Source organism: Medicago sativa, chromosome 7, assembly GCF_051527215.1.
Source record: "Medicago sativa cultivar Bolivia chromosome 7, Bolivia_mono, whole genome shotgun sequence".
NCBI classification, from domain to species: Eukaryota; Viridiplantae; Streptophyta; class Magnoliopsida; order Fabales; family Fabaceae; genus Medicago; species Medicago sativa.
Genome location: NC_140755.1, coordinates 98,240,342 through 98,261,287, shown reverse-complemented (window position 1 = coordinate 98,261,287; position 20,946 = coordinate 98,240,342). Strand labels below are relative to the sequence as shown.

At 33.1% G+C, this 20,946-nt stretch overlaps 2 protein-coding genes across 2 annotated transcripts; both read left to right on the top strand.

Moving 5' to 3' along the window:
* Positions 1-1,874: 1,874 nt before the first annotated feature.
* On the top strand, positions 1,875-14,817 carry SCC3 (sister-chromatid cohesion protein 3). Its single transcript, XM_085727353.1, has 22 exons — positions 1,875-2,079; positions 2,180-2,360; positions 3,044-3,156; positions 3,355-3,447; positions 4,015-4,178; positions 4,270-4,506; positions 4,630-4,774; positions 4,864-5,042; positions 5,143-5,288; positions 5,770-5,897; positions 6,610-6,777; positions 7,235-7,396; positions 7,475-7,675; positions 7,762-7,899; positions 7,989-8,192; positions 8,283-8,427; positions 9,458-9,576; positions 9,687-9,824; positions 11,024-11,286; positions 11,411-11,535; positions 13,748-14,029; positions 14,515-14,817. Exons 1-22 carry the CDS (start codon positions 2,035-2,037, stop codon positions 14,526-14,528), a joined length of 3,390 nt encoding a protein of 1,129 aa, XP_085583479.1. The 5' UTR covers positions 1,875-2,034; the 3' UTR covers positions 14,529-14,817.
* Positions 14,818-16,778: 1,961 nt separating this feature from the next.
* On the top strand, positions 16,779-18,073 carry LOC146910959 (large ribosomal subunit protein eL21x/eL21w). The gene is made up of 2 exons (XM_085726500.1): positions 16,779-17,065; positions 17,662-18,073. The coding sequence occupies exons 1-2, from the start codon at positions 16,829-16,831 to the stop codon at positions 17,917-17,919; spliced, it is 495 nt and encodes a 164-aa protein (XP_085582626.1). The 5' UTR covers positions 16,779-16,828; the 3' UTR covers positions 17,920-18,073.
* The last annotated feature ends 2,873 nt before the right edge of the window (positions 18,074-20,946 follow it).

The window sequence follows — 20,946 nt, the reverse complement described above, 5'->3', positions numbered from 1 at the left end:
TTGTACAACAACAACGATGAATAATAATTTGGCAGATCGATACTATTCAATTGAATGATTTATCAATTTTGATTTTCTATTCAATAGGAAATTATAACTAATTAAAAAATACATGTGACCTCTTTTCTCGATTTCTCGTCACCAAGCTTTTGCATCCGTCGGCGTCGTTTTGACGATAAAGGCCACAGAGATCCTCTTTCTATAATCCATTTTCGAGGGATCTTTAAGAACAATTATAGGGATTATCCCTGAATTAAAGTATGAGATTATTAGGTTGTCAATTCCCTGCATAATGAAATCTGATAAGGATCTCTAATATGTTGCGATCAAAATCTCTAAACAACTGGTATTAATTTATTTATTTTTAAATATTATTAATTAATCCATGAAAATTCAAGGTTTCAAGGAGAAGAAGAAAGGAGAAGCACGAAAACAATGAAGGCGGATATCTCATTTTGGTTTGTTAACAAAAAAAATGAAGCCGGATATCTCTATTTGATCGAGTGATCCTCTATTTTGCTCTTTTAATTTTTGCTTTGTTGCGACATTACGAGCCTTAGGATTGATTAGTTAACGATTCAGATTTGGTGTAAGTCTTTTCGTGTAAGTCTCACATATATATATATATATATATATATATATATATATATATAAACACACACACACACATACATGAGACATGATCCGTTGACACAATGAATTCGTTGACACCAAACTATTAACCGTTGATTTCATTTGATCTGAAAGTTTATATTTGTTCAAATAAAAGTACCATCTCACCATATCTTTTGAGATTTTCATGCCATAAATATTCATATTTTTTTTTTGGAATAATACACGAAAGCAGTTTTTTTCATTTGTGTTGATTTGTCACTTCAAATTACCCGTTCATATTGATTACACTTACTCTAAAAAAAGAATGATTACACTTTTTTATACGGGTTAAGTCTTTAGCTCAATTGGTATGAACAATGCATAAAATATGCAAGGTCCGGGGTTCGAACCCCGGCCATCACAAAAAAAGAAAAAATACGGGTTAACTTGACTGGACCATCTAGACCATATCCGATGTCTCGGATCTTTATTTAATACAATTTTCGTTTGTTTAAAACAAAAATTATCATATTCTTTATTTAATACAATTTTCGATTGTTTAAAACAAATCCGATGTCTCGGATCTTTATTTAATACAATTTTCGTTTGTTTAAAACAAAAATTATCATATTCTTTATTTAATACAATTTTCGTTTGTTTAAAACAAAAATTATCATATTGAAGTAACATGGCCCAAACTCAAATCTAATACGGGTTAACTTGACTGGACCATCTAGACCATATCCGATGTCTCGGATCTTTATTTAATACAATTTTCGTTTGTTTAAAACAAAAATTATCATATTCTTTATTTAATACAATTTTCGTTTGTTGAAAACAAAAATTATCATATTGAAGTAACATGGCCCAAACTCAAATCTATGATCAAATATGTCCATTTAATGTTGTCTTTTATCGTATATATTACAGTATAGTATATTGTCTCGGATCTTTATTTAATACAATTTTCGTTTGTTTAAAACAAAAATTATCATATTCTTTATTTAATACAATTTTCGTTTGTTTAAAACAAAAATTATCATATATGTCCACACTCAAATACAGTATAGTATATTTGTCTTTCTCTTTTTGTTTTTTTTTTTGACAAAATATTTTATAGAGAGCTAGTTAGTACTAGTAGTTAATATGTTTTTTTTTTTGGGTACATGTTAAGGGAGTTAATATGAATATGATTATCTTATAAAATTGGTAAAAGGAAAAAATGAATTAGTTTTTTTTCTTTGCCAAATAAAATAGATTTTTCGGAAAAAATAGGAATCACGGTAGAAAAAGAACGGAGGCGTATCCAGAAATTCTCGGTGACTCTGGGTTGAAAATTATACTTAATATTTGGCGGGAGATATAATAATTCTCTCTCTACTTTCTACTCTATTCTCATCGCTCTCTAGTTCCGTCGTCGTGTTGCAGAAGCTTTAGGTCATGGAAGATCAACCTCCACCTTCCGAAGTATCAACTCGTCGTTCCGTAAGTTTCATTTATCACTCTTCACTACTTCATTTTCCCCAAACTTGCTTCGATCTAACCTAATTTCGTTTTCTTGTTTTTCTGTTTTCGATTCAAGCAGAAGAGAGGTAGACCTCCCAAGCAACCGCTGAAGGAAATCGACGCCGATGTGGATATGGCGGAGCGAGAGACTTCGCCGGAAGATTCCGACGAAGCTCGTCCGGTTCAGAAATCGAAGCGTAATCGTGTTAAAGAAGGAACTACTAGCACTACGCTTAAACCTACTGATGAGACTTTGATTGGTAAATTAAACACTCTTTAGTACTCTCTAACTACTTCAATTGTTGTTTAGGGTTTCGAATTACTTCATTGATTGAAAATTTCAGCTGCAACACTTTATTGAACTGAAATTACGATCTGTTATTTATTTTTCTTATGCTTATTGACACTGTAGTTAACTACTTCAAATGTTAGTCCGTTGTTAGAATTTAATTTTCATGTATTGTTTAGTGTAAAAAGTTTTACACTGTTAGTCAATCACAACCAATCATGTGTTACTTTTGAAGCAGTTAGATAAAATTCATGTCTATAATGATCAGACAGTTATGATTTACTGTAAAAATCCATGTTTAGTGTAAATGAATTAAATCATAGTCATTATCTGGTATTTATTTTTTCTATAATTGTTGCTACTTTGGTTGGTTAAATTGTGCAATAGTTACTTTTGAAGTTTTTTCTTGATTGGCAAATGATAGTTAGTAATTCAAGGATCATAGACAAGGTTTCAACCCTGAACTTTAGGCTTAAAATACCTGGGTAAATAGTTCACCAACCAAACAACCTATCTGGGACCTTTTTAAAAAAGTTTTTAGCCTATGATATTTGTTTTTCCATTTTTAGAGCATTGTATTGACCGTGGTTGTAGATTTTGTTATGCATTAACTGACCCGCTTCTGATTTACTGTATCTTTTTTTCTTTCTGTAGAGGCAATCAAAGGTAACGGAAAACTTATTCCTCATGTGGTCAAACTTTGGGTTGAAAGCTACGAAAAGGATCCAAGATCTGCTATGGTTGAACTCTTGACAATGCTGTTTGAGGTACAAAAGTTCACGGAGTGTTAGGGTGTGACATATTTTAATTTTATGTGAAAAATGTAAGGCCTAGAGTAGGTATTGTAAAAACTTGGGAACTTTATTATTTCATCATTGCTTAAAGATTTTCAGGGGAAGTAAATTATCGTTATCAATCTTGGAACACTTTCTGATAGCAGCAAAATGAAATTTTAAATGGTGTAGGCATGTGGAGCCAAATTTCACGACAAAAGGGATCTCATGCATGAGATTGACGTTGATGATGTTGTTGTTGCTCTTGTCAACTGTGCTAAAAGGGTATAAAACTTGCTCTCATTTAGCCTATGTCTGGTTTTGCATTTGCACCTTTCAGATTTACGTTTGTCATTTGGTCATAAATTATCATGTTTTGTTTCTAGTTTTATAATTAACTTCAGTCCCAAAATCAATTCTATATAAAAGCTAATATTTCTAGCTTCGACAATGACATGAAATAATTCTAAAATATATTAATATATTACACCCACAAACACAAATGAAAGCAATTCTGATCCAAATTATCCAAACATAAATTGATAAAAATCACTTTTTCGTGGATTTATCCAGACATAGATCACTTTATGCTCAACTCATTTTCAACCAAAATCAAATTTATAAAATCAATTCAGTCAAAATCAAATTTTGTCACCGCATAACCAAACACACTCGTATTATTTGTTCACAGTTGTCTTTAATTTTTGTATTTATATATTTGATAAATTCATAGTAGTAGTAGTAGTAGTATGCCATTTCCGAGCTTCAGCCTCCTCTTTTGATGCAATGATCAAACTATGAGCTAGATGCATGTAGACATTTATCCTTTCTTGTTTACCTTTGACATTTTAGGGTGAAGTTGAAGATTATCAAAATTCCAAAAAGAAGGAGTTTAAAAACTTCAAAGAGAATCTAGAATCATTCTGGGATAATTTGGTCCGTGAATGTCAGCATGGACCATTGTTTGACCAGGTTTTATTTGACAAGTGCATGGACTACATCATTGCACTTTCATGGTTAGTATGACTACCCCAAGATTCTGATTTTAGCAATATACTCATATATGTACATATATATGATGACTTATGTGCCACTGTACCTATGTAGCACCCCTCCAAGAGTTTATCGTCAAGTTGCTTCATTGATGGGTCTTTCGTTGGTCACATCATATATAACTGTTGCTAATATGCTTGGTGTACAAAGAGAGACTACTCGTAGACAATTGGATGCTGAAAAGAAGAAAAAAACCGAGGGGCCTCGGATGGAGTCACTAAATAAAAGGTTTTCAGATATGCACGAGAAAATAACACTGTTGGAAGAGATGATGCGCAAGATATTTACTGGGTAGGAGTTTGCGAAACTAAATTTCTTTTTTCTTTAAAAGAAAAAGAAAGTAGCGGTCTATCATGTAGTTCTTTTGTTCTTGTGGCTGTATATCTAACATGTCCATGTAATGCTTTTTTGAAGGTTATTTGTGCATCGCTACAGGGACATTGATCCAAATATTAGAATGTCATGCATTGAATCACTCGGTGCATGGATCCTGTCATACCCATCACTTTTTTTGCAGGATTTATACTTGAAATATCTTGGGTGGACACTGAATGATAAAGTAATTTTTTATATCTCTTTTAATTGCTCTTGTCCCATACAACTTTCTACTTTTTTCGTTTACATTTTGCCCTACCCTCCAATTTGTAGAATGCCGGTGTAAGAAAAACTTCAATAAGAGCACTGCAAAATCTCTATGAGATGGATGATAACATACAGACCCTTGGTTTGTTTACTGAGAGATTTTCTGGCCGGATGATTGAGCTTGCTGATGACATTGATGTTGCTGTGGCTGTACAGGCCATAGGCCTTGTTAAACAACTGTTTAGGTCTTAATTTCAAACCTTTTTTGATGATCTATTACTTTTCTGCTGGTGAGTTTGCATGCACATGATTTTAAATTGAGAGTTGGTTTCTTGGTTTATGCAGACATCAACTTATCCCTGAAGATGACTTAGGTAATTTGTATGATTTGCTGATTGATGATCCTCCAGAAATCAGGCATGCGATTGGAGCATTAGTATACGACCACCTGATTGCTCAAAAATTTAATAGCTCCCAATCAGAATCAAGAGGTCTAAAGTCTATTCATAAATTTTTCTATTTAGCACAGATGCTTTAGCTTTGACCAAAGACAAGAATATTGTTAGGAACCCAAGAATTGGATTTTTTAAAAAAAAAGAACACTTTTTATTAAGAGCGGAGGGAGGAGAAAGAATACTACCCTGATCTTAAATATAGAAGTCAAACTGTATTTGGCCCAAATTTGAACCAAATTCATTTTGACTTTTGCTTATAATTAAGACCAAAGGGAGGAGGAAATAACAAGAGAGCTATCCCTCCTACACTGGTTGTAGAACCAATCAAAACTAAGATATGTCAAAGATGATTTTTAAGGTAATGAGAATCTTTACTTATAGACCCCCTATATAAGAGAAAGGGACAGGATCACAAGCAACTAACTTACAAGAGAAAAACAAAATAAGTAAACATTTAACGAACTAATTATCCCAATTCTATTTCGTAACACATGTGATAAAACCGATTTCTTTACAGGTGGAAATGGCAATGCTTCTGAAGTTCATCTTACAAGAATGTTGCGGATTCTGGATGAGTTCCCACCAAATCCAATTTTGACTATTTATGTGATTGATGATGTGTGGGATTACATGAAAGCTATAAAGGTATGCCTATGTAACTTATGTGAATATTAGGGAGGATGTGTTGTGGAAGAAACTGATAGCTTCTAATTTCAACATCTGCAGTTTTGTTTGGCCATTTGCTTATGTATCCGTGGACTGAATTTTACAGTCATAGGATATGGTAATTGATATGAGAAAAATATGAGACATACAAATAGAGGGAAGTAAGCAACCTTTAGAGACCCGATGCCTGCTTAGATACATAAATTAATTTCACTCTTTCATCTAAATTTCTCCGATTTTTCCCCCTCAAAGTGCATGCTTATTTATCTGTTATAAATCATTTGTTGACTATCAGCCATCCTTTTGGGGTTAAAGGAAGGATTAATTAACCCACTTGGGTTGGCACAGTGTTATTTGCTTGGGACCTGGGAGTGTGCTCCTCCTCAAGGTCTCAGGTTCAATTCTCATCGGTGTCAATTTAGGTGGGTTAATTTAGCTTCTTCAAAAAAAAAAAAAAAAAGAAAAGATTAATTACTTTTGTAGGTCAGGTCTATGTTGAACAATGTTACTATTTTGTCTCTATTCTGGTGTCTGCACAATGTATTTGTTGAACCTGCTTGCTTTGTTATTGCTGCCCTCCTGATATTGTACCAAAGAATAACAGCTAAATCTTTTTAAATCAGATTCATCGATGTGCTTGACTGAGTAATATTATATGGTTTCTTGACAGTACTAAATATTTTGTTTGCAGGACTGGAAGTGCATCATATCCATGCTCCTTGATGAAAATTCGTCAATCACTGACAAAAGTAAAACAAACTTGGTTCGTCTCCTGTGTGCTTCAGTGAAAAAGGCTGTTGGAGAGAAGATTGTTCCTGCTATTGATAACAGAAAGCAGTACCACAGCAAAGCCCAAAAAGTTTGTCTCACTTTGATTTTCACTTTTTCGATCCAAATCCTGACTTCTTACTTTTAATTTTATCCCGGGCTTTGATGTGTATTGCATTTGACGCTTAATGTTTATCTTGGGAAATAAAAGTTTTCACAATCCATGGTTTTGTATACTATGGCTAATTTTGTTCTTGCTGTATTTCTATAGGAATAGGAATATGTTTAATTAATTCTGTATAAGAATTGTCAATTTTTCTACCTTCAAAGTGAAAATCTCTGATTATTTCAGGCATTCGTTGTTAAATTGTTTCGGGTAACAGAAAATATGCTAACTGAATGCTTGACTAGTAATGATTCTAAGAGTACTCTTTGTTGTTTTGTTTGCGTTGTTCCTGTACTGGTGATTGCTTAACGTTCTTTGTGCTACTAGGTTTGTTTTATTGTTTTTGGTGACAGACTCTAATCCCTTCTCCAATAAATGACAGGAAGTATTTGAAAATAATAAACAGGATATAACTGTTGCCATGATGGAGAAATACCCCGAACTCTTGCGGAAATTTATTTCAGATCAAGCTAAAGTGTCATTGCTGGTCGAGATTGTTTTGTATATGAATCTTGAATTTTATTCTTTGAAGAGGCAGGAACAGGTTTGTGTATCTTTCTTGCAGGTGCTTTTAGTCTATGTATGATGTTTCTGAAAAATTAATTAATGCTTGCTTTTTCAGAATTTCAAAAATCTCCTCCAGCTTATGGAAGATGCATTTTTGAAGATTGGTGACAAGGACCCTCTGAGAGCTTGTGTGAAGGCAATTAATTTCTGTTGTGTAGAAAGTCGAGGGGAATTGCAGGATTTTGCTCGAATCAAGTTAAAGAAACTCGAGGTTAAAATTATTAAAAATTTGAAATCTGCAATTAGTGACGTAAAGGTATGCTCATCAGAACTCAAATGTCATGTTTTCTGTTACTTTCGGATCTTGTAGGAGAAACTTAACATATAAAGATGACACTGCAGGCTGGGGGTGATGAATATTCTCTTCTTGTAAATTTGAAAAGGTTGTATGAACTTCAATTGTCTAGATACGTGCCTATCGATAACCTATATGAAGACATTGTAATGGTGCTACGTGATGTTAGGAATATGGAGGATGAGGTAAGTAAATGGCTGCTCACAGATGGTGTTATGTTTCCTGTGATATTCTTATTTGGGTTTGGTTAATTTTCTGCCTGTTCCCCTTTCAGGTTGTTGGTTTGCTGCTTCAGAACATGCATATTCATCTGGCTTGGAGTTTGCAGTCCGTGATAGACGGAGAAAGTGTTTCTGATGCATCATTAACGTCTCTCCGGTCTAAGCGGGATACTTTGTTACAAGAACTTGAATACTATGTAAACTTCGCAACTGACAGCAACGAAGGGGATAAAATTGGAAGTGAACTTGCTGGCAGAGTAAGAGAACTCTGACTTGTTTTCCTTTTTCTTTCTCTAGCGTAAATATATTATGTCTTGAGGTCTGAAAAAGTGTGTTATTTGGCAAAGGTATGCGCTGTGCTTGCAGAAGTATGGTGCTTATTTAGGATGACAAATTTTAGTAAGACAGGGCTGGAGGGATTGGGATATCGGCCTAATGCACATGTGCTTCAGAAGTTCTGGGAACTTTGTCAACAACAGCTTAATGTTCCAGGTAACTCCAGCAAATATTTTATGATGATGGACTATTCATCTTATGTTTCTCGATTTTTACTTGAAACTAATTATTATATTTGAGACTGAAAATATTGTATATTCATTGTGTATAGATTCTATAGAATGAGGGTAAAGAACAATATATAAACATTAATCTGACCTAAACAATCCCTCAAGATAAGAGTAAAGAATCAATAAGAAAGGAAAGGATCTTGTAAAATACAATTGCGATAATACCTCGTCTCAAGGGTAGCAATAATATTCCCATTTCTCTATATTCTACAATATTTCAACCATTACGAAATGACTAAATTCCTATGAAGCGCGGACTCCGACACGGACATGAACATCGCCACTGCTAATGTAAAAAACTTAGGACACTGACACCACTACACATATATTAATTTATTTATTATAATTAAATAAAATATTAATATTATTTATAAAAGATCTAAATTGAAATCAAAATATATACAAGTGCAAATAAATTGAGCAATTTATTTTGACAAAAAAAAAATAAAATTTGAGCAATTTATTTCATTAAAAAAAACAATAATATTTAACACATCTTAAACTCTTGTAAGATGTGTTTGAGATTTGTCCAAGGAGAGTATAAGGTGTGTTGAAGAATAGAAAAAAGACAATTTTGTTGGGATGCTTGTCTTAGTTTGTTCGACACGTGTACGGGTGTCGTAAACCGATCCAAGGAGCGTCGAAGCATTAATAAAACAAATTATTTTAGGACACCGGTATGGGATTTCCGACATGTGCTATACAGGTGTCATGCGAGTGTCGGACACTGCGACACGTCTAATGCTAAGAGGTGTCCGTGCTTCATAGCTAAATTCTCATTGGCTACTGTCTCTAGGTTAAACTTGGCATTTGAAGTTCAGTTTGCTTATTAAATTTGGATTTAATACCACTAAACACTCTCATTGATGCATCTTTGATCCTTCACATTTATTTCTATTGTGTGCTCGTCTTGTTTATAATGCTAGAATTCTGTTCACTTGCCTATCCATTTTTAGATGAGGCAGAAGATGACGATGTAAACAAAGATGTAACCACAGAATACTCAGAGGAGACAGATAGATGTGCTGTTTTAATTGCTGCTTGCAAGCTGATTTCTAGTGATGTTGTCCCAAAGGTAAATTATTATTTGTTTTTAGTTATGAAAATGCTAAATTCTTGGCAAAATAATTTTTCTTACCAGTGAAATTTATTTTGATGCCAAAATTTTGGCTATTACTAATGCAGGATTATCTTGCTCCCGAGATTATTTCTCATTTTGTAATGCATGGAGCACGTGTGGCTGAGATTGTAAAACATCTGATCACATTGTTGAAAAAAGGAGAGGATGATTTGGCTGCCATTTTTCTTGAAGCACTTAAAAAGGTAATTGTTTTTCTGGATGTTGGCTGATATATATACACAATAGATAAAGTAAGGTTGCCTTATGAATTATGAGGGTACCTCTACTAGTGATAAACAGTTGATATTTAGCCACGTGTCTAACTTAAATTTTAATATAAATACCAAAATATTTCTGTATTTTGTATTTGAAGGGGGACACACGGCTGATATTGGCCTCTAATTGTTACTAGGTACCGGTACCCTAATAACAAGAAAAGGCACAGGAAAATGAATAAAATTTTATTGTTATGGAAATATTGGCGTCTTCCTCATCTTATTTTGATTTGTAATGATTTGTATGTCCTGATTACCTTCCAAATCTTATAATGCTATAATTAGTTTAGTGTTGAGACATTTCAACATAGGATCACTTTTTTTTCTTTCTTGAAAGAATAATTTGCTGTGCTTCTTTCTTTACAAGATTTATGGATTTTTTTAAATAAAAATTTGAGCTGATAGGAAATGCGGTGTCTGTCTTCCCACCATCCCTCTTCGTCAGAGGGATTGTTAGTAGGCCTCCTATTAGGCATACTTATGTAAGGTGCAGGCCCATTACAAATGGCCCTGCCTAGTTAGTTGTTTGTGGTATTTGAATTAATAGAATAAGAGAAGGGAAGGATAAACATTCAGGTAACTAGTATTTGGTGGTTGGAAAGTTACCATCGGTTTCTTTTCTTTTCCGATCTCACTGTTGTGCGTCTTTATTTCCCTTGTTTCGGTGACACAAATTATACCCAGGAATAACTTACCCGGAAATAAAAATATGAAAATTTGATTCCTGGGTATTTTTTAAAAAAAGTGTTTGGCGAATAAGTTGACATTCTTGGGAAAATTGGAAGTTACAAATTTTTTTTAAAAAAAAATCTTTGTAGGATTTCATGGGAATGCACATTCCCACCTTCTCACATGGGAATAAGGGAAGTTATGAGAAGTTACTTCATTCCCAGGAACTTTTATACCCAGGAATATTTTTTTCTCAACCTTATAACAAACATTGGTATAATCATTCCCTAGCCATGTATTCACAGGAATGTCATTTTTAAACTTGAAACAAGCACCCCCTAATTTCTCAAGTATTATCCAGTAATCATATAGAGATGACGGACCAGCTCTAACAGGGATCTAGCTGTTTTATATCCTCCCCTCCTCTTTTCTAATTGTGCCCATGTTTATTTTGATAGGCATACCATTGGCATAATGTCAATAACTCGGGAGATGACAATATTTCATCAGAAAACTCTTTCTCAGAATGTAAAAATCTGGCTGTTCAGCTTTCTGGAACTTTTATTGGTGCTGCCCGGAACAAGTACAGGTCTGACATTTTAAAACTTGTCAAGGATGGTATTGAATATGCTTTTGTAGATGCTCCAAAACAATTGTCTTTTCTGGAAGCAGCTGTGGTCCATTTTGTGTCAAAACTCCCTGCATCAGATGTGTTGGAAATGTGAGTTTGCTTCTCATTGCTCGTGCCATTCAGAAACATTTTCTTATTTTTTATTTATTTTTTGAATGGTAAATAGAAACATTTGCTTCTGTGCACATTTTAACCAACTTCTTTATAAAAATAGTAAGAAGGATCTTGAAAAGCGAACAGAAAATGTAAATAAAGATGAAAATCCCAGCGGCTGGCGTCCCTATTGCACATTTGTTGAGGTCTTGCGGGAAAAATGTGTGAAGAATGAAGTCTTTCAAGGTAGTTTATGCAGTTTCTTCTCTATATTAATTATTACACTGACCGGCAAACTCTTATCATTATAAAGCAACAACCTGTTAGGTCTCTACTGAAACCAAAATATATAGTTTATGCAACAAATACATATACAGTTTTAAAAGTTCCTTTAAAGTCAAGCGTAAACGTAAACAATACTCATTAAAGGATACCGAATACTCAATTGTTTATGAGCAGTTCATGATTTGATGTAGTTACTCTTTTCAACTGTAGCAAATAAGGAAGCAGTTAGTGTTGATAGTCAAGTTTCTAATGATGTAGTTACTCTTTTCAACTGTAGCAAATAAGGAAGCAGTTAGTGTTGATAGTCAAGTTTCTAAATGAGTTAATATGGTTGGCTATTGAGGGATAAATCAAAGTAAAGACACTGTTAGATGTTTAAAAATGGCTTTGTTGTTGTGGTATACTATACTGATAGTGAAAGTGAATATCATGTGCAGTGCAGGTGGCGGGCATATTAGTTTATTAATGTGTTCAAATATGATTTGTCTCTATTATTTTAATCAGGCTATTCTTGTTGGTTTGTTGCTTTTGCTGGTTCTTGTTGGTTTGTTGCTTTTGCTGAATGAACCTCATATTTCTTCAAGAGCTTTCTGCAGTTGTAATTCTCTGGCTCTGTTTGGTAAAAATAGCGGATAGCTGATAAGTTAGCTGATAGCTTTTAGCTGATAAGCTAGCTAATGGCTTTTAGCTGATAGCTGATAGCTGATAAGCTAATTAGAGTGTTTGGTAAAATTAGCGGTTCAACCAGCTGATAAATGTAAAATGACATAAAAGGACATTTTTAATTCTAATAAAATTATTAAATTATGTTCTTAATATATATATTTTACATATTATTAATTTTTTTCTATTTAAAAAAATATTATTTTTTTTGTTGAAGATTCATTTTAAACTTATTCCATTTCAGTTTTTATACTTTAAAAAAAATAAATTATAAAATTTTATTTTGAAATAAAAATTGTTACGTGAACATTTTTTTATACATAAAGGGAAATGTGGGTTTAATTATTAAATTGCTTCATGGAAATGTTGAGCAACAGAGCGTAAGGCATTGAAATAGTTACCATTCTGAAACGAAATGGAGGCAAGGCGAAAACATAATAAGTGTTTTTATATATAAAGGGTAATGTGGGTTTTAATTAAAATGTTAAGGGTAAAAATGGAACAAAATATGATAAGCTAAAAGCTATAAGCTCAAACGCTACTTGAAGTAGCTTCTGAAAAATAGCTTATAAGCTCGTGAAATAAGCTATAAGCTCATGGTGAAAAGTGTTACCAAACATGACTTTTTTTTATCAAACGAGCTTATAAGCTAAAAGCTAAAAGCTCTTTTATGGGCTTACCAAACAGACCCTCTATGTTTTTGTTGAAATCTGGGGCCTAACTCATCCTTACAAAACCGGCTTGTAAGGTGAGGAGTGCCTCCTCTTTATAAACTCTGATCAAGCTTCCTATCTAACCGATGTGGGACTAAATCCACCCCCTCAAAGACAAGCCAACATAAGGCAACTAGGGGCAGATCGCAATTAAGGTGGGATTACCAACACACCCCCTCACTCTCGGGGCGGGATTTCCAACAGTTTTCCATGTTGAACATCTTTGGTCATGTATTTTCTCTCGTCGTAACTGTGAATTTGAAAGTTCTCTTCGGGAGATAATATTCAAAGTTGGTTACTTCTCATACGAGATAAGCAATGCAACTTGATAACTGCTTATGGGTATAACTGTATAACCTTTAGATTATCAAGACAATTCAGTTTCGATTTGTCTTCTCTAAAGTAGGAATTGCTCTTTAAAAAGTTAATACATGTGCATATATTTCTGTAAAAAAAATTGCACGTGCATATATTTTATTACAATCTTGATCCTTAATTTTTTTTAATCAATGGTTGTTTCACTTTATCTTCTAAGGTTACCCCTAACTTTAGAAGGGCCAAATTCATCATGCTTGGGTGGGATGCAAATGGTCTTTGCTGACTCTATTTGAGCACTATGGTGCTTGTGAACTGAAAGTTACCATTTAGCCGCATCTTGCAATAATTTTATTTTTTAGAATATTAGTAATGAGTAAATGATAGTGTAGATATATCTCCTTTTCTTAGTATTTTATGTGACTTTCGATGTCGGGATTTGGTATATTTAGTGTAAAGACTAACAGAATAATCATTTTCAGATGAAAAAGAAGGGGTTTCTGTTAAGCGTCGGGGTCGTCCACGGAAAATGCAAAACATACCGGGAAAGAAGCTTTTTAACGACCATAGCTCAAGTGAAGATGAGGATTCAATTAGTGCATCCGAAGAAGAGGAGGAGGATGAAGACGTTCCTTTGATACACTCAATCAGGCGCTTATCAAAGTCAAGGCTGCTGGGACTTTCTAGGGAAGAAAGCAAAGGTCAGACAAAGACAGGGAATTCTGTGGGAGCTGTAGATAATATATCTGCTTCAAGAACACCAGGTATCTCATATTAGCAAATCAAGATTTGGATATCAGTTGTAGATCTAGATGCTTATTGAATAGAGATATTCATACTACAGTTTAAACCAAATTTGCATGTCTGACCTTTGAAATAAATTTTGCTTCCATGCTAAATTGTGACATCTTAGCAAATATCATTGAAGTGCTTGCATGGTATTTTTTTCTTATGTTTGGTAGAAAAAATTCATGTTGTTGTTTACATACTGCACTGCTTTTTCTTTTTTCTCCCACGGTGGCTGGGGAATTTTCTTTACAACTTGTCTTCAAAACTTCGCTAGTGACTCAACTGTGTTTCATGATTTTTTTTGACCGAGAGTTTTGCGACCTTCATAAAACTCTCCTCTGAAACGAGATTGTGATGATCACGTGACTGATAGAATACTGCTTTGCATTATTTTATATCAGGTTAATGTCCTGTTGTATATTTTCTTTTAACCACTGTTATTGTTTCTTCCATTGTGCAGGGGCATCAAACTAGCCTTCCAAAGTTGGAGGAAAAAAGTATTTTTGCAATTTGGCACATATTTATTTACGCTTGTTTTTTTACAGTAATTTACCGCAGCTGTTAAAATTAGCCATACTGGTAGTTTGTAATTCAACTTGCTTTGTTCATGGTAGTGAAATCTACCCTATTAATTAAAGATTGCTAGCCTTACCGGTGTAAATGTTCGTGAAACGTGTATGCTCTTGACGGTCAGTCTGAACTGAATAGATGCCAATATCTTCTCAGAATTTCAGTGAATGTAAACGTTATTATCTGTTTTCAAGCAGTTGCCAATATCTTCTCAGAATTTCACTGTGAATGTAAACATTATTATCTGATTTCAAGCAGAAAACTTGCAAACCTACTATCATCACTTTGCACGGGTTACAGTTGAATCAATTTAGTCTGTAGTTTCAGTTAAAGGTAATAGAGTACCTACAAAGAAAAGAATAAGTGCTCAAGGAAGAAACTTGTTACAAGTACCTATATAAAGCATAGTTGGGTCATTAGATTCTTTGACCAAGGACTTTAGCTAAATATGAGGCCGGGAACTCAATTTTGAAGGTGTTTCTACCAGATTTGGATCCTCACAATTTCTTTACATCTCTCTACATCTTATTTATATCTATCTTAATTATTTTCTTGCTCCCAGTCACCCCATTTTATCTCAATCTTCTCTATCCCTTCACACACATTCTGTCTGTTGGAGAGGGATGTTTGTGGGAGAGGATTTAAAATCGTTTCTACCTTCTTTCCAATCCGATACATGCCACCACTTTTTACAGGATCTAGTTTTACCTTTTCAATTTTGAACTCTAGCTTTTGATGTTGCATACCCTCCATAAATATCAACCTATTTCTGTTTGCATTCGTATTTGTCTGTACAAACACAAACGTAGAAGAAATTAAAAGATCAGTTGTTGGTGGATGTAGGAAGATGAAAGCAACTCACATACTCTCCTATTTCCTACTCCTTTGGTTTTCTCTCACCGTATCAGCCGCAGATAGCTCTTTCTAAAAGAATTATAAGGTTGATGCGTTGATTCGGAGGAGAAACATACGAATTAGACTGTGAGAAGGAGAGTACGAGTTAAACTCTATTTACCAACATAAACACCAACTCCCGTAAAAAAAATTATATAACCCACTAAATCTTAATAATTGCTGGTAATATAATAATGTAACAAATAAATAAGAAATATATCTCAATGTTTTATATTGTTTATGCATCTTTTTATAGTCTCTCACTGGGAACATAAAACGCTGTAGAATTTCTAATGGTTTGTAAGTTTTGTGTGGCTTATATGAGTTAACTTAAAAAGAAAATACAGTAGCAATGACTATCATCAAGTATTCAACTGATTGCTGTTGAATTTCGTTTCTATCATTATGTCGGACTGCACAACACATGCATAATACATTCACATTGTTTCTTCATCATTTCTCATTCGGAACGTGAAAATTCATTGATATTCTGTTCTGAGGATAAGTGGATTGGCCTCTAATTTTGTAGCACTGTGCAACGCCCATGGGATGAAAATTCCTGAACATTGGTGCCACAAGAGTGTCCACATGAACAAGTGCTATAAGGAACCGTATGACATTGGAGTGCAAGGATGGCACTTACATTGTTTATGTGCAGTTTTTTTTTTTTAAAGATAATTTTGATATAAATAATTTGAAGATTATTGTTTTGGTCAATTCTATGTTGCACAAGTGAATCAAGTCTTGCATCACGAATAATGTAATTTTTATCATTTGATCAATAAATCTTACCATTAAATTAAATGATATATGATGTGACTTATTCATCAAATAGTGAAGAAAACATTGCGTATAATGCAAGCGATCTAATTTCTACATGTTAGACAAAACTTGTTTTTTTAAAGATATTTTGAAGAACAAGTTTTGTCTAGAAATAACACATTCTTCTTCAAAATATCACATTTTTATGTGTTATTTCACAGTTTTGACTAGACTTAAACCGATAAATAGAGAGTGTATATTTCCCTCAATTATATTAAAATGGACTTTCAAAGTCTAGTCAAAATTTCTTTTCATTTTTATTTTTTTAAAAAAAAATATAAAGATAATATATTAGAATTTTCTCTAAAATCAATATTAGAAATGTTTTTGTTTTAAGAATGAAAAGCCCAGCCCAATGACAAAAAGCAAATAGAAAAGCCCAATAAGAAACCCTAGGTTCATACATACATAAAAAAACAAGATATAACACCATTTCGTATCAGACAGTGAATCGGCTGCGACGCAAAAACCCTAGAAGGAGAAGAAAGATGCCGGCTGGTCATGGTTTGAGATCTCGCACGAGAGACTCTTTCTCTCGTCCATTCAGGAAGAAGGGTACAATCGCCCTCGCCACTTACCTCAGAACCTATCACATCGGCGATTATGTCGATATTAGGGTTAACGGTGCCGTTCATAAGGGTATGCCACACAAGTTCTACCATGGGCGTACCGGTCGTGTCTGGAACGTTACCAAACGTGCTATTGGTGTTGAGGTTAACAAACAAGTAAGATTCTCATCAAATCTCATTTCCGAATTTTAGTTCTGTGGTTTTCTTTGCAAATGTTCTCAATCACTGTTTAGAGTTTTCTACATTTGAAATTTAAGCTGTTTCTTATTGATTTATTGTATTTTAGGGTTTATGATTTTCTATGCGGATCTGTGTGCTTTAATTACATTTTGGTTCAATAATGTTTATTATTGTTCATTTTGTATTGTTTTATTTTCTTGTTATTTAACTTAATGATACTTCATTTCAGTTTTGATGAGTATATTGTATTATATTATTTTTATTTCAAATGAATTAAGTAAGTATTTGGATTTTGTAAATTTACTTGTGGAATTTATGCTGTTTCATTTTGAGCAATTTAGTAGTTCACTGTGTATGATTTTTTATGCAAATTTGTGTAATCGATACTTTTCATGTTGAAGTTAGAGAATCTTTTGTTTTGTTTAATTCATTCTGTGCATGAAGCCCATTTGATCAATGTAATTATATGTTGTTATTTATCTGGTTCATTTTGTAGTGTTTGCAAGAGAGTTTATCAGGTTCTTGCTCTGCATGATTTTTAGTATATTGAAATATTGCTATTTGTGGTTCAGGTTAGGAACAAGATTCTCAGGAAGAGAATCCATGTTCGAGTGGAGCATGTTATGCCATCTAGGTGCACCGAGGAGTTCCGTTTGAGGAAGATTAAGAATGATCAACTTAAGGCTGATGCTAAGGCAAAGGGTGAAGTCATTAGCACCAAGCGCAAGCCAGAAGGACCTAAACCTGGTTTCATGGTTGAAGGAGCTACATTGGAAACTGTTACTCCAATTCCATATGATGTGGTTAATGATCTTAAGGGAGGATACTAGTCATTTTATTGTTCCTAATGTTTTTTAGACTGTCTTATTTTGTTTGGAATTTTGTGAAATGTGAAATCGAGGAGTCAGTTTTTTGTGTTGTTTATTAAGTATTATGAATACATCTAGATTTTCAATTATTATCTTAATTATATCTTTTTAATAATGTGGTTTATTCGTATTGCTTGTGGGTCGTGGCACTGATCGTTACGATGGGTATCTTTCTTCATCTATGGATGTAGAATGCGTTTGTTGCGTTGCTGCTGACGGGATTTTCTTCACACTAATTTATTTGAATATGTTTTAACAATAGTTTACAAGTACTTCATACAATTCACTCTATTAGAGATGGTTGTTTCATGCGATTTTGCTCAAACCAAATTGAAATTTATTATGGTCTAGGAAGCCTAACTCCGAAGGAATGATGTTTGAAGTTAAACTGGTTTAGCAAAACTGTATTTGAATTCTATGACAGGAAGTCCTTTAAATCAGTAATGTCATGCAATACTCCGTAGGTGAACATTAAGGAGTACCTAAATGTGGGTTTTAAGCATAAAGTTAGTGACGGATAAAAGATGTTTTGAAGTTGAAAAGATCTTTCTTTTCACAGGGTTTCTAGCATAATTTCACTAATCCAACTGATATCTGTAACTAGATAGATAGTGTAAAAGCGGTGCGTAGAAACGCTTGGAATGAAATTGTTATGTAAATAAAAACGCTTGTAATAAATACTATGGCACATTAGAACAGGAAAGGAAAAGGAAATGGAAAAACAATAAGCAAAAGCGCCATAGCAATGAGAAAATGAGGAAATTCTGAAAATGAAGGAAACAACACGAAAGGTGAAGGGAGCAGCAACAGAGGTAGAAAGAAATCTAATAAAGAAAAGATTTTAGTGCTTCAATTTCTAAATGTGGGGTAGTTTTGTTGATGAGTGCAACAACAACAATGTACCAAAAATAAAATATGATGAAGCTCAATTTGTTCATGATGATGATTCAGATGTTGTGATGTAGATGACAATTACCAAACTAGAACCTGATCCTACAGAATGGTGGTATTTTGATACTGAATGCTCAAATCAGATGACTAGTCATAGGGACTGGTTTTGTGAACTTGATGAAAATATCAAAAGAAAAGTGAAGTATGCAGATTATAAAGCGGTGATGGCAGAAGGAGTCGGAAAAGTAGTGATTCAAAGAAATATGGGAATAAATATCTAATTAGTGATGGTACTTTATGTTCCCGAAATGAAGTGCAATATGTGAAACCTAGAGCAACTGTTATAGAAGGGTTACTCCACAAGAATGAAGGAAAATCATAGGGCAAATGTCTTGATGATAAAAGGAATCTAATCTTGAAGGTATGTTTGTCAAAAGAGAAACTTGCTAATATCTTAACAAAAGCTTTGAAAACAAGTATATTCGAGGAGGAGAGGAAAGCCAGGGATGTGCAACTTAGTTGTCTTGAATTAAGGATGGTGTAATGTAGAGTAACTCAATTAGCTTAATTGCCTATTATTTTAAGAGTGTAACTAACTGAAACTTAGTTAATAAGTTATTAGACAAGTCACTTTCTATGTTATACTAACTGATATAAAAGATTAGAACATGTGTAACTCAATAGGGATACATCAATAACTTTTTTGATATCTTATTAGTTCACTCTCTCCTTTAGCATTTTACAATCCTTCATTCTTCTGTATTACATGTGTGTGTAAATCTCTCTTGTGAGATTCAAGTGCATGTGTATGAGTGCGCTTTCAAAGTGTTTTTCCCCAGCAAAAAACATAAGGAAAATGCTATTTATCTAGAAAAATAGCATCAAGAATTTTTCAAGACACGTGTGACAAGTTTTAATTGCATGATTTATTTGTCCACTTTCTATTTTTCAGTCACACCTCCTTGAATTGTGGCAAATAGTGCATTGTGATTGGTTGCTTTTTATTCTTGAAGAATTCTTGATTTTTTTTCTTCTAGAGATATAGCATTGCTCAAAACATAATAGTTTATAAATAGAAAAATGCTATACATAGCGACACTTTCCTTCCCGAAATCTTCACGAATAACGTGGATGTCTTTTTTTTTTTTTAAATATTAAAAGATTAATAAAATAAAAACAAGACAGTAAGATGCCCACTTCCTGAAAATTAGTAACTCACACACCTTGTTTTACGCTAACCCTATTCTATCGAATGTTTAATATTTGGTAAGACTTATTAACCACACGAGCTCAATCATTTGGTTCCAGTTTTTAGTTTATAGTGGATATCTTATAACTTGTATCGGTTTTATATACTACTTCAAATAGTTTTTTTTTTTTTAGGGAACTTCAAATAGCTTATAGCTTAATGTCTATAACTTATTGTTTCTCTCAACTTTATCCATATTATTTTAATTGTAAAAAACATAGCTTTTGAATGTCATTTCATATGCATCTTACTAGTCCAATTGTTAATTTGATAAAAAAATGAGTACACTACAAATTTAATCACCTAATTCATCCATAGGATAAAATATTGCACATTTGTCCCTAATTTCATACGCATCTTACTCGTTCAATTGTTATAAAGTAGCTTGTCAACTATCTCTTATTCCCTTCAATCTTTACTATAAGAAAAAATTGTTTTTTTAGATATATTGAAAATCAGATACATTAGTTATTCGATAAATTTAAAATGTCAATTATTTTTATAATAAATCGAACAGGGTATTTTTTACTAAACCAAGTCTTAACAATACCTATACTTATACTCTATTTTTATTTATTCCTTTTAAAAAGAAGACTTATTGTTCTTCTTTGTATATTTTAGAATTACAATTGGGATAATATCTAAGTAGTTACTTAGTTAGTTAATTAAAATAGTGTTGGAGTCCACAACTTTTATCTCAATAAATAGAAATAGCGAAATTATTAGATTAGATGTTGTCGACATGATTAGAAATTCATCTCTTTTATTTATATGCACGAGTTTTCAATGATTATTATCATTTTATTTATCTAAAAAAACAGTGTATGTTGATAACATCTAATTCAACT